The 13,381-nt window shown below is 46.1% G+C and overlaps 1 protein-coding gene across 6 annotated transcripts in view; it reads left to right on the forward strand.

Moving 5' to 3' along the window:
- The window catches only part of ARHGEF3 (Rho guanine nucleotide exchange factor 3), a 255,881-nt gene that overhangs the window by 188,283 nt on the left and 54,217 nt on the right, over positions 1 to 13,381 (forward strand). For 2 of the 6 annotated variants that reach the window (XM_036877847.2, XM_036877849.2), the window contains exon 1: positions 8,151 to 8,379. The exons of the other annotated variants lie outside the window; for them this stretch is intronic. In XM_036877847.2, coding sequence (XP_036733742.2) covers positions 8,284 to 8,379 — 96 coding nt within the window. In that variant the 5' untranslated portion in view covers positions 8,151 to 8,283. Of the gene's footprint in view, positions 1 to 8,150; positions 8,380 to 13,381 lie in introns of those variants that run through there. 6 annotated transcript variants of the gene reach the window in all.

Below are 13,381 nucleotides of genomic sequence, written 5' to 3' on the forward strand. Positions count from 1 at the left end.
TTCTAGAGCTTGTATTGTCCTGTGTTGTACCAGGAACTGAAGGATGGGGTGTTGAATATTCCATAAAGTTTCATGTAGAGCCATGATGGAAGGGGAAACATCTTATTCTTCCAAAGTTATGATATGAGGCAATGCATTTATAATTATTTTTCAGTTTTTTCTGGAGCAGTTTGTAGGGTTTTTTATATTTTCCTTCACTTTGTAACTTTGCACCTTCCACATTAAAAGTTTCTCTAGGAAACGAATATTAATTTGGGGAAGGGAAAGGAAACCCTCATTACTCCTGTTTGCAGCTGCTACAGATGCTTGGCCATCTCTGGACAGGTAGGAGGAAGAATGCTGGCCTCCATCTGCTGAGCTCGTAAACTGGAAAAGTGTCTGAACTCAGGAATAATGCCAGGTGGGGTGGGGGTGAGGAAAGGAGGAAAGGGATGTGGTGTTTGGAGCGCATAACTCAGGAAATGTGATGGCACCTCATTTCAGAGGGGCATGAGGCAAGCCTTTCGGAAAGGAATAATGAGCTATTGTGTGGGCTTCTTTTCTTTAATGGGTGGGTTGTTTTTATAAAGTTTTATGAACAGGAAACTGAAGCAAAGTGCTGATCCCTTTGGTTTTTGAGCTCTGCCAGCATCATTTCGATTTTATTTTGGGGTGTTGGTGACAGGCACTTCCTTTAACACGTCTGGGGGTACACTGTAACCAGACACCCCAAACTGCATTTCATAACAACTGCAGAATCCAGATGATGAGTTGTAGTTTCAGATTTTCTTGATAATGCCATGGGATAGGATAAGATCCCTCCCCAACCCTGGGAGAAAAATAGTTCCTTCAGAAACCAGGGTGTAATCTGCAGAACATTTTCCCTTAAAAAAACAAATTACAGAAAATTTGCCCAACATGAGTAAAACCTCTAACACATGTTAAAGTAGGTCTTGCTGTGGCAGAGAAAATGCTGACCTAATTCCCCTCCTTTCCTGAATCATAAAAACTCAGCCTTCCCAGCTCTTGTGTTCCCTGGAAGATGACTTCATCTTAAAGAAGGTGGTCCTATCTGCTGGGCATTTTGGACGTACCGGACCAATGTTTCAGGCATCTGGCTGCCAACTTCAGAGATGTCAAAAGCTGTTTTGTTCCTGCAGGGCATTTATTCATTGCTTGCCTCGTAAAAGTTACGTCTTACTGCATTTTCCTGGCACCAGAGCAACCCTTGTGCTTCCACATTGCATTTAGTTTTCTGAACCTGTAGGCAGCATTGGGTTATTAAAGTTCAAGGAAGAAGTCACGTGATGTTGGCTTTGCAATTTTAATTCTCTCTTACCTTCTTCCCTCCTCCCTCCCACTCCCTGACAGATGAGTTTTGTTCACCATGTGCCGTGTCTAAACTAGAATGAGCTCTCAAAGCATCTCTTGTAGGACTCGAGGTGAGGACACCCAGACGGGGAGATCATTACCCTCCCTTGGCGGAGCAGCCAGCAGAGATGTTTCCTTTTTCCCCCACTGGCTTTCCTTGGATAAAAAGTCCTTGAGTCCATAATTTCACATTACCCTGGGAATTTTAGATTAGCACCATGTTTAATCTTGCAGAAACACTAGGCAAAAATCTCCTCTACCCACTAAAGGTCAGCCCCATGGCCCAACTCAAGAGAACAAACTTTCAATCTAAATAGCAGAAGGCATGAACATGGCGTTGAAAAGAAAAAAGTTTTTATAGAATTTAACCTGGCATCAAAACCTACAGAAGGAAAAGGAGGAAGGAAAAGGGAAGACAAGTACGTTACAAGGGGTCTCAGAAAATAGACTATTTGACAATCCTTTGCCAGCCCAGTTTCAGTCTCCCTGACAAGTCCATCTTGTTCAGGAATTCGTGGAAAAAGCTGGAGGGAACTCAAAGCTCTTAGTAATATCCAGGAGGGCTCCATAGCCTTACATTGCAGGGGCTGTCTCTGAAAGTGGTTCTGGTGAGTTTGGGGGTCTTCAAAAAGCTATGGATCCATGCTTGCTTTTCAACATTTCTGTGGTACTCTGCATGTGATTGCTCAGTCCCCTTTCAGAAACTTTAAATATACTATGTTCCTCGTTGAAAAATTCTTCTCTGGATCTTCCTCTTGCACAACATGTTCTTGGATCAGCACCATTCTGTTTAATTTTCATTTCAACAAGTATGGATCCTTGTACCACGTGCCAGCATGATAGAAGGTGCTGGAGCTGCTGTGGAGCGAGGTAGACGAGGTTCTCTGCCCTGACATACTGAATTGTCATCGGGAGCAGCGGGGATTGAGGAGGGAGGGATACTTGGTACTGTAGGGGCACAGAGCAAGGGTCCCCCTAGCCTGGGCATGAAGGACAGCCTTGGGTGAGAGGTTTTGGCCAGGAGGCCATCCGGTGGTGGTTCTTGTCATAACTGATCTTGCCGTGGTAAAAGTGGGTGAGCCAGGATGGGTGATTTTATTCCACCTGCTGTTGCAAGACTTTGTGTGAAGTCAGAACTAGGGGCACGTGACAACTGTTTGCTGCACTTGGTTTTGGATGTGAAATGGAAAAAAACCTCAAACCCAGCAGAAGCTCCCATCACTCAGCAACCACTTCACCAAAGCACCCCGCAAATGGCTCCAGCCCCCATGAGGTGGTCGAAGCCCAGGACACAGGGGATGCTGTCAGCTAATGGGCTGCCCTCCAGCCCCCACCCGCCCACTACCCGCCCCTGCAGATGAGTAAGGCATATGCTTGCCAGGAGCCCCTGAGTCTGTTTCTGCTGGTTGGGCTCATTCTGTAATCAAGATATTCTCCACCCCTCACCCTCTCCTGCCCCAAACTCCAGCCCCAGGTATTTTTCAAGCAAGCATCTCAAGCTAGCCACCCTCCTCTCATTCTCTACGGCTACAGCTAATTTTTAAAAAACTTAAATGCAGCCATGTCCCCCGGCTATGAAGATAAGCATGTTTTTAATTGACACTCTGGACACCAGATTGTAAATCAAGCCCCAAGAGCCAGAATATGTCTCCTGGTGGGTGGCTTCGTTTGTCGTTTACCTGGCATGCGAACTTGGATATTTTTCATTGTATACTGATGCGCCCGTACATGCATAGCAGACTGTGTAGCACGTAAAGGTACCTCCGTGCTCGATGAGCAAATAAGCCGTTCCCCAAGCTCATTCTGGACTTTGATGCTACAACCAGTGGGCTAATTGCCCCCAGGTACCTGTGGTTGGAGGATCTGTGGTCTGAGTGTTTCTGGAGGTGGGGGCCCGTTGATAATTCTGACTCAACACTATGCTGCTCAAGCAGTGCTCTTTGAGGGTGTTTATCAAAAATCCAAATTTCCAGAGTCTACTGCTTAAGATTCCAATTCAGCGGACACCACATGGGGCCCAGGGGTATGGATTTGATAAGCTTCTCGGTTGATTTCACTGCAGATGGTCTCTGGAATTATTGTTCTTGAATTCCCAGAAGTCATGTTTCTCTAAATGTGTAGGTTTTCAAGTCCCAGCTAGATGATATGAATAGTGTTGTATTTCATTATTCTGCACAACACTTGCCCTGCATTTTAAATTCCTTGTAATTAGGGTGTATCTTACAATTGATCATGTGTTGTAATTTAATTGGCAACATTTTTTTCTTTCTTGGTTGGTTGCACATATACACATATTACACATATACACATACACAATAGCACATATTACAGTCTTTGGCATCCTAGGTTTGATACTATATGGTACTTTGATTGTTGAGTTTGTAGTTGATGGGACAGAAAACACACACTCCAGAGCTAGAATTTATATATTTTAGATTCTAATTTCTCCACGCAGTGGTTAGAATAAAAGTTGTACATAGTTCATACATTAGCTATCATTGGAGGGAAATAGTTTTGGAATATAACAAATATAGTGAATTCTTGGTCAAAAATATGAAATACTCTCCAACAAATGTGGACTACTCATAAAATTCAAAGACCTTCTAGAAGTGTACAGAAAGTGTTCTAAGGGCTGGCTTAAATTCTCTTAGCAAAACAAGCCTGCTGATAGTAATCAGCTCAAATTGGAGAAGGTCAGTATTCTTACTGCAACATATTGAGTGAAGACAGGTTTTCCATTCACACCTGCTGTGCAGCCAAAAATACTGTGAATCAAGAAGACAGTAAATGGAAACCTTTGGGAGTTTTTGTTTCATCACTGAGTTTATATTTCTGTCCCCCAGAACAATTAAATATGGTGGTAAAGACCGAGCTTTGAAATGTTTCATCCCCTTCCCCAGTTTCTTCTTAAAGTATTACGTTTCACTGACACTTTCATTTTCACTGGTCTTTTGACGTGCCTTTTCATATCTGAAGCAGTTTAAGACAATTTTCTGTCAGATGCCCCCCTGCCCGGCACCCTCACCTTCCATCACTTTACTCCCATATGCTTCTTTATTCTCTTTCCTTTTTGTGTTCCATGAAGTCTGTGATTCCGTCACGGGTCAGGTTTGGGCATTAGGGAAAGAGTCTAGGCATGTCAGTGTTCTGAGGCCCCTCAGCACTCCAGTAAGTTTTCTTTGCTCCACCATGACTAAACTGATACTGGACGTCAATCAGTGATCAAGGTCTAAAGTGAAAGTATCCTGAGGTCAAAGCCAACAGATTCCCCTGGCTCCGATGCCGTATTTCAGTTCTACTCTCTCTTTAATGCAGGGTTTCTCAACAGTGGCTTGACTGGCACTTGGGCCTGTTAATTCTTTGTTGCAGGGGGCTGTCCTGTGTGTTATAGAATGTTTACCAGCATCCTGGAACTCTACCCATTAGATGCCACTAGCACTATCCCCCAGTGACAATCAAAAAATGGATCCAAACTTGCCAAATGTCATCTGGGGGTCAAAATATCCCTCCAGTTGAAAATTGCTGCTGTGATGAACCAGAGACCAGGAAATACACCACCTGACTTTGGTATATCAGGGCAAGACACATAATCTTATAAGGACATACAGTTTTGATTATTTTTGCCTTATAGCTAATAATCCAGAGAATTTGCTTCATCCTGGAAGAAAGAGAAATATTCTCACTTAACGGTTTCTTAAGACTCCCTTCAGAAAATAAGGTCTTTAAGAGAATGCAGGAATGAAGTCTTCCAGCTTTAGAATATCCGGGGATATATTTTCATAAATCTAGCCTGGAGCCAGTGAACATATTGCCAGGCAGGGGGAGAGTAATAATACTAGCATGATTTTAGATATTATCAGTGTTCATTTATTCCATATTTACCTGTCTAGCAGTAAATCACAGTCCTGATCTCTGCTGAAACCTCTTCAGGCTGTTAGCCTCCCCTCTTCCATCAAGACCGAAGCGGCAGAGAGGAGAGGAAGCATGATCATTAACTGGGAATGTCACCCAAGTGCAAGGGGAAGGGGTTAGGGTTGGTACACACATGTGGCTCTGATGTGTCAGCATGTACCTACATGACTATGTCAGATTAGCAAGGGTAGAAGATATGGCTCCAAGTGCCAGAGAAGCAGATGGAGGTGCATGTGTTCGAAGGCCAGCTTTGGGGGACTGGCTACTGTCACTTGAGCTCTTTCTGCAATTGCACACCTCACTGCAAACATTTCAACTGAAAGGCTAAATTTTAGTCACCCATATTCCTTGAGCAGGTGTGTATTACATACCTTCCTGGCTCAGAGGTTCAGAAATAGGTGGAGAAGAAGAGGGGAGGAATGTAGTGAAGTGGGCACCTGATCTATAATAATACTTACCTACTGATGAATGAATGAGTGAGTGAATGAATGAGTGAACAAGCCCTGAAAAAAAAGAACCTAGCAACCCTGATGCTAAGTATAAAGCTGACAGGACAAAATGCCATCCTTTTGGCTAAGACGGTTGTCACAACCACTTTAACTTGTGAAGTTTTAGACTCATTCTGGGCCTGTTCACACACAGTCATGCCATGGGATTTGAGGAGTTGACTGATGGTCTCCCAGCCAGGCCTGGCTGTCTGCTCATCTAAAAGGAGCTCAAAACCAGTGGTGACTCGTGTGCAGAGGCCCACTGCTCGGCCCCGGCAAAAAGCCAGGCCCTGCTCTTGGCACCATTCCTGGAAACATAGAACAGACTTCTTTATTCTAGTCTCCAGGCTTCTGGCTTATGAGGAACACTGTAGGCTGCAAAGCGTTTTATAAGATTATAACGGGTTGTGCTGACAGTGAGCTCTGAAAGGCACTTTGTACCGTTGCTTTGCATGAAACTGACTGTTCGGGCAGTGTTGTCCCTGAGCCTGTAAACACACCCACAGGCAGGCTGGGCAATGCCGGGCTTGTGGGGCCCGCTCAGCTGGGCAGCACTGCAGAGTTGGATGGCTTCCCTCAGCTGTGGCAGTGGCCTCAGGGGTGTGCCTGGAAGCCCAGCACAGGGCAGCCTATTTTCTGCAGAGCAGAGCATCCTATTTTCTGACGTCTTTGCTCACAGACTCCCCTGGTCAGAACTCTAGGCAGAACGCCCAAACTCCCAATCTGCTAATGCTGGGCCAGCACATCACACACAGGAGAGGTTCTGAAGTCAAGGCACAAGGTGGAAATTGCATGAGGTTAAAAATACCCTTGAAAATGGTTTAAATGTCTCAAAGACCACATACAAGGATTGTGTATAACCAAAATTGGCGGCTGCACTTTACAGGTCTTATTATGCCAAAAATCTATGTCTTTATATACCAGAATCCTATTAATGGTGGTGAGAAATTAATGCAATGAGATGCCTGGAAGCATCAGACTACCAAGGGAGCTCCAGGTTCCCACTTTCCCTTTGACAATAATTTTAGGGCTTATGCCTCCCCCCCACCCAGTAATGTTTGTTCCTGGCCATTGCCATCAATCTCTCTCCCTTTCTCTCTGCCTAGCATGTGTGGTAGAAGACACACAAGTTGGCTGCACATATGTTGTGTGGCCATGTGTGTTGATTTTACGGCTCTACATCTTTTGAGGAGAGGCAAAAAAGTATTTTAAGAGAAAGGTGATATGGCAGGCTTCTCATTAACCAATATGACTATTTTTACTTTACATAGTTGTACTTCTTGAAGTTAAAGCCCCCCCACTTTCTTAGGGTTTATTTGTTACTACCCTGGACTTACAGTATTCACTGAAGCAGGGACTAAATATCTCCATTTCCATTATCTCTTGCACACCTAAGAAGTCAAAGAGACATTGACTACCCAGACTGCCACTTGCTGTGGCTGTGACTGATTGGAGGGGAAAAATTTCAACAGTGCAGTCTACAAAATAACTTTTGAGTGACCATGTTAATATTAAAAAAATTAAATCCTAATTTCCCAAATAACACATGAATATACTTTTCTTAGAAAAAAAATTTAAGAACGTTAACTATAAATTTAAAGTCTCCTTTGCCCACTACTTTTAATCCTTTAATCCCAAGTAGTACCCCCTGGCACTGATGACTTCCTTCAGCATCATAAGGGAACTCATAAGAGCTTGCTTAAATCCTTCTGGATGGTTCTCAGTGGTATTTACCTACACGTTTCTACGGAAAATATGTTATTCTTTTGTAGATATGTTAAGATAAATAGTATTATACTGTGCTTACTCTGCAATTATTTTTAACTGAGCCTCATACATTGGAGAGCTTTCTGTGCCACACCCATTGACCCGTCGTCTTTACTGCTGAGCAGTGGTCCACGGTGAAGAGTTTATTTAAATGCTCCCTGTTGATGGATATTACAGATGTTTCCAGTTTGGGTTCGTTTTTTACTGTCCCAGACAAGGTCAAAGCAAATGATCTTAAAATTGCCTATTGGGCATTTACACGGTGTTTCTCCAGAAAGGCTGGTAGAGCCCGGTCATAGCTGCACAGCTTTATCTTGTCAGACTGCCCTTCCTGGGGGGCAAGCAGCCTCTTACTAGCCTCTTCATATCTAAAAATGGGTGCAGAGGACGCGCCTCCTCCCCCCATGCCCCCTGGCCTCCGGGAGCGCCGGGGACCCTGCGGGAGCTGCCACCGGGCGGCGCCCACAGTCGCGCCCCTCTCCGCGATCGCCCCCCCAGGACCGCGTTTCCGCGGGGCGGCCCCTGGGCGCTCCCGGGAAGGGCCCGCGCTGGGGCGTGTCCAGCCAGCGCCCCGCCTCCTGGCCACGCCCACGCCACGCCCACGCCCCTTCCGCGGAGCGCCGGTCGGGCCGCGCGAGCCGCCGGCTGTCAGTGTCCTGTCGCGCCGCCGCCCGGCACCGTGGAGCTGGGGCCCCCTTTCGCCTGGGAGTTCTGCGGTCACCCCGGGTCAGCAGTGACATCCCAAAGGGCAGGCCCGGCAGCCGCCATGGTGGCCAAGGATTACCCCTTCTACCTCACGGTCAAGAGGGCGAACTGCAGCCTGGAGGTGGCCCCGGCCAGCGGACCGGCCAAGGACGCCGAGGTAGGGCCTCCGCTGCCCTGCGCTCTCCGTGCGTCCTCTCCCCTCGCCTCTCACCGTCCCCGCGCACGTCCCACTCTGTCTCCATCTCCCACCCTGTGTCTCCGTCTTTCTCACCGTCTCTGTGTCTCCGTCTTGCCCTGTCCCTGGTCCTCTGCCCTCTCTCTGTGGAGCCCGAGCCCGCCCCTCCTCTGGGCCCGGAGAGCTGCCTCCTTGCCCCTGCCTACCCTGAGTCCTGCAGGGCTCCCACCTGTCCATCTTCTGTCTGGACCTACAGAGGGGTTTCTCCTGTACGGGCAGGCCCAGGTGTCGGGGAAGAGCCCCCCTTTAAGCTTGGGTTTTCTCTGCCTGCGTTTGGGGAGCAGGAGGAGGCTGGAGGGCCCTCAGCACATCTCAGCTGTCAGGCTTGGACTTGTAGTTGTTCGGCTGCAAAGACGGGACTTGGCACCTCTGCTTGTCACCTGTGGCCAGTGAGGGTCCTCCGCCTGGGGGTCTGGGGCTATATGAGTAATCAGAGTGTCTTCCAAATGGATCCTGAAAACAAATTAAACTCCCCGGGGCTGTGGGAAGCTGTCTTGAAACATCGGAAACATTTCTCTTTCTGGGAACTGTCCTGTGCCTTGAGGCTGATGTGAGGGAGTCCTCTGGCTTCTGTTGAGTCTGCCGTTTCTTCCTGTGTGTTTTATCCTCAGTAAAGAACTCAGTGCCCTTAAAAGTTGGGTTCAACTAGAGAAGAAAGCATCCTTCTGTTTCTTTGAGGGTCTTAAGGGAATACGGTTGCTTTCACTAGATCGCAGCCTTGCTGTGGCCAAGCTGCCCGGGCACCCAGAGGACCCAGCTCATCAGTGCCGCTCGTGTGTGTCTGGGAGATCTCCACTCTCCCCCACCGAGACCGGGGAAAGTTGAGGCAGGTGTGCATGCGGCCGTGTCACAGCATTCTTGGGGCTTCCACCCACCAACCACACTTGGCTCACTGAATTATGTATATCCAGGAGGACAGCATCAAAGATTCATTGCCTCTAACAGGAGCTGCTCCAGGCTAACAAGACTCCAGACAGTCTCCAGTTATAATCAGCTTTCTGTTAGCTAAGTGCAAACTAACTCTGCACCCCCAGCCCCACCCCCACACCCCGGCTCAGTTTTATATTTTCACAAAGGATTTTTGTGCCTGCCTAGCAGCTGTGGAAGTGTGATGGCCTTGGTGGCGTTTAGACTCTTAGTTACAGGACAGTGCCTGCATGGATTTCAGGTTGTTCAGGCTTGCAATGGATATATGATTTCCCAATAGGAACTTGATAATTTAATCAATGGAGGAGCAGTGAAGCTGGTGCCCCCCTCAAACTCCTTTTGGAAGAAAGCAAAGCAAAAACAAGTTGAATGAATAAATTGAAGCTGTTCAAAGAAAGGAATAATAAGAATAGCTCTGGACTCTAGTCCGTTCTTGTCACTTACTCCTCCGTTTTCAGTAGTTTGACTAAAGGCTTAGGTAAAACAACTGCTTGATCTTTTGTTATTCTTATACTTAAAATAGAAATATATCTGTATATCACCAGTGGCATGAAAGAAATGTATCACTGAATGTCAGATGTTAACTTTTGTCATGGTGGCAGGATCCAGATTATAAAATGTGACTTATTTTCCTTTTATGGGGATGTTCTCATGTGGGAGTAAGGAGAGGGGGGTGCGGAACATTTTGGGAAAGAGTTGATAAATGTTTTTCAGGTATCACCATTATGGTGTGTGTGTGTGTGTTTAATGGAGTGTAAGTGTCACTTAGACCCTTTATACCTGGAGGCAGAGGTGTTCCATCCAGAGCGTCTCTGAACTTCATTGATCTGGCATATCACTTCTTCATAATGGTGATAAGCAAAATTGGAAAAAGAAACCTAAGTGAGTTTAGGGGATAGTTTTCTGGTTTCATTATCAGCCCAAAAAAAACCCAGCCACCCCTTGTAGGCCTCACTTCTCCGTAAGTGGTTAACTGAAATTTTCTACCACCAGATGTCATCAGTATTTGTAAGTGTTTAAAAACCAGCCTACCTTGGTCTGCCTTTTGAAAAATGTGATTATATATACGTTTATAAACGAGACATTGACTATTAATTCTTATGAAAGTAACTGTTTAAGACCAATCATGTATTTTGCAGAAAGAATGTGGTTGTAATGAAAAGAAGAGCTGGCTTATCCGAGGTATTTTTGTCCTTCAAAGGCAGCTGGGGCAAAGCACCTGTGCCCTGTGGACACATAATGGTTCCTTCAGAATCTGTGGATGCGGAGGAACGCTCCCAGGCTTAGCGCCTTCCAGCATTTGTCCACTGCAGCAAGCGTGCTGAGGAAAGCGGCTTGGGGAAGGGCTCATGGGGAAGGGGTGGGCGCGCACTGATACACGTTTGAGACCATACACTTGAGATAAAAGGTGCAACCACAAACATTCTTTTAAAAGCAAATCATAAGATTTCTCCTCAAGATTTAAGTGCTTTACAAGTTTAAAATTTCAACGATAGTTCCCAATGAAAGAAAAAAAGTGATATACCTTAAATTTCCATTTTCTTTGAAAATATTTTAAACCTGTAAAAAGATTCTGCATGCATTATAATAATATAATACTGTTTCTTAATCTGGCATTTCTTATGACACAGGTAGATGAGTTGGGTTGCAGATGTTTAATTTTAATGTCCATAACCAGCGAGATCCTTCCAGCTCCAATCATTAACCACGAAATCTGAGGAGCTTAGTCCTTAGTCTAGAATTCCAAGGTTCTAGACTTTCACAGAGAAGCATGATATTACGTGAGTATCATTAAGCTTGTTTCGTCTGATCATTGATGGAGGTTTGCTCAATTGACCTCTGTTTTCTTATTTATTGGGTGCTCACTTCCCATGCCCAGAGGGGCCAGTCCTTCTAGGCATGTTAGAGAATCTGAACACCGGATCAAGTCACTGAAAGGAAAGCTGTTAGCACTAATAAAATACACTGATTATGAAAGTCACTACGGGCCCATGGTGAGGTTTGCTTTTCAAGGAAGAAGGTCCAAAGGAGTAGATGTGTTGGCAAAGGATGCTGGAGCCTGATGGGAAGGCTTTAAGAGTTTGGGGTCCGTTTTACTTTGAATGACAATTCAAAGAGATGTTTCTGCTGTTTTCTTTCTAAGTACCTAACAATTTGATGGATAGCTCACTTCTGGTGCTGAGATGCCCTATCTCAGATGTTGGTCAGGATTAGGCCAGATTTAGTGGCAGTGATAGTCATTGCCTTTGTCTCTCAAAAGTGTATGTTCTGATTTTGACTCCGCTGGTAGCTTTGTGTGGCCCTTGGAATGGCATGTACTCAGAAACGACAGAGTTCTGTTCCTTTTCTAAGTACCATATTTAGTGTCCATCGCTCGAAACCCTAACCGTGTTGTAAGGTTAACATAAAGCCTGTATTATTGTCCTCAGTCTGTGAATAAAGACACTGAAGGGAGGTGGTTTGCAAAAAGCAGCTGAGCCACGATCCAGTGCCAGGTTTCCTGCGGGATTTAGTCCAGTATTTAGTACCCGTGCACCTTGTGGCACCTCAGGGAGTTTACCTCTGCAAAGGAAAAGGGGCAGGGGGTGCAGAACTTAACAGTCACATAAAATGCTTTAAGATATTTTCTTTTAAATATGTAATCTTGAGTACTTTCTGTAACTGAGGAGGTACCTTTAAAGCTTCAGTCCTGAAAAGTAATATATGCCATAATTTATGCCCCTGTCAGCCCACACATGTATTTGAATGTTGTGCACCTGGGGTGTATTCCTTGCATGGCAGCTGGAAAGCTAAAGGGGTCAACTGGTTTTCAGTAATTTACACATTTCCTGGAGTCTGTGTCATGTAGGGTTGAACTGACAGTATATACAACCAACTGCATGAAAATAGCTCTAAGTTAGAATCCTGGAATTTCTTCAGGTGACTAAATAAATAGGCTCCATGAATCCTGTGACCTCAGATCTTGCTGGGTGGAGGGGGCAGGGGGGCCACACAGAGTTACCCGGTAAAGGCCATCACTTGCTGATAGGATCTGGTCATGGCCATCCAGCGTGATCCTGAAGGTTGTTCAGACGGAAGTATCTGGGGGTTGGGGCCTTCAGGATGCCCTTGAATTAGGAATAGGTTTGTTAGAGGAAAATACGCTGACTTTACATGTACTTGGAAGCTATGCAGGGTATTGACTTAGGAATAAGACTGCCTGGGTCCCAGTGCAGTCTCCACCACCTGCCCCTGGTGTGGCCTTGGACACGGTGGTGAAAGCAATGACGATAGCTCCAGCTGCTAGGCCCACACCGAGGGTGAGCGAGACGATTCACAGATGTTGCTGGGCCCAGAGTGAGTGCTCAGTCAGTATCATCACCATCAATAGCTCTGCCTCTCAAAAAGGTGCCTAAAACAATTTAAAGAAACACGATCACTCCCCTAATTTCCTGAGTGCTGTTTTATGCACAGCAGTGTGTTAGGGGCCTTACTGCGAGGCCTCTAATCATCCTTACAAACAAGCCTATGAGGCTGGTATAATTGCCCCTATTTGTAGAAGAAGAAACAGAGGCTCTGAGTTGGGTAGTAGCCTCGCCAGGATGGCTGAGCTACTAGGTGGAGGAGCCGAGACTCACCCTGCAGTATGACCTTTAAGTCTGTACTTCCCCAGCCACACACCCCGTTGCCTCTAAGTGACTGAGTCACTGGTGTCCTCACTACATGACACATGAAGGATGAGCCCCCTGCCAGAGCAGATTGCCTGACGGTCAGAGGCCCATTTTTTCTAGAGTGTCTGGGAGGGAGACCTCACCCTCAGATGCTTCTGGCAGCCTGCTGCATAGAATGGCTGCGGCCCAAAGGAGTGGGGTTTGCAAGCCTCCATCTGGGAGGGTTTGGGTAACTTCCGTTCTGTGTTTCTCAAGACCGGGGAGCTGCTTTTTGGCAGAATTCCGCAAGCTCAGCTCGGTGGAGGTGACACCCGTCAGTTCTGCAATTAGTCATTTCGCTTATCTAC

The sequence above is a fragment of the Manis pentadactyla genome, chromosome 1 (assembly GCF_030020395.1).
Source record: "Manis pentadactyla isolate mManPen7 chromosome 1, mManPen7.hap1, whole genome shotgun sequence".
Taxonomy (NCBI): Eukaryota; Metazoa; Chordata; class Mammalia; order Pholidota; family Manidae; genus Manis; species Manis pentadactyla.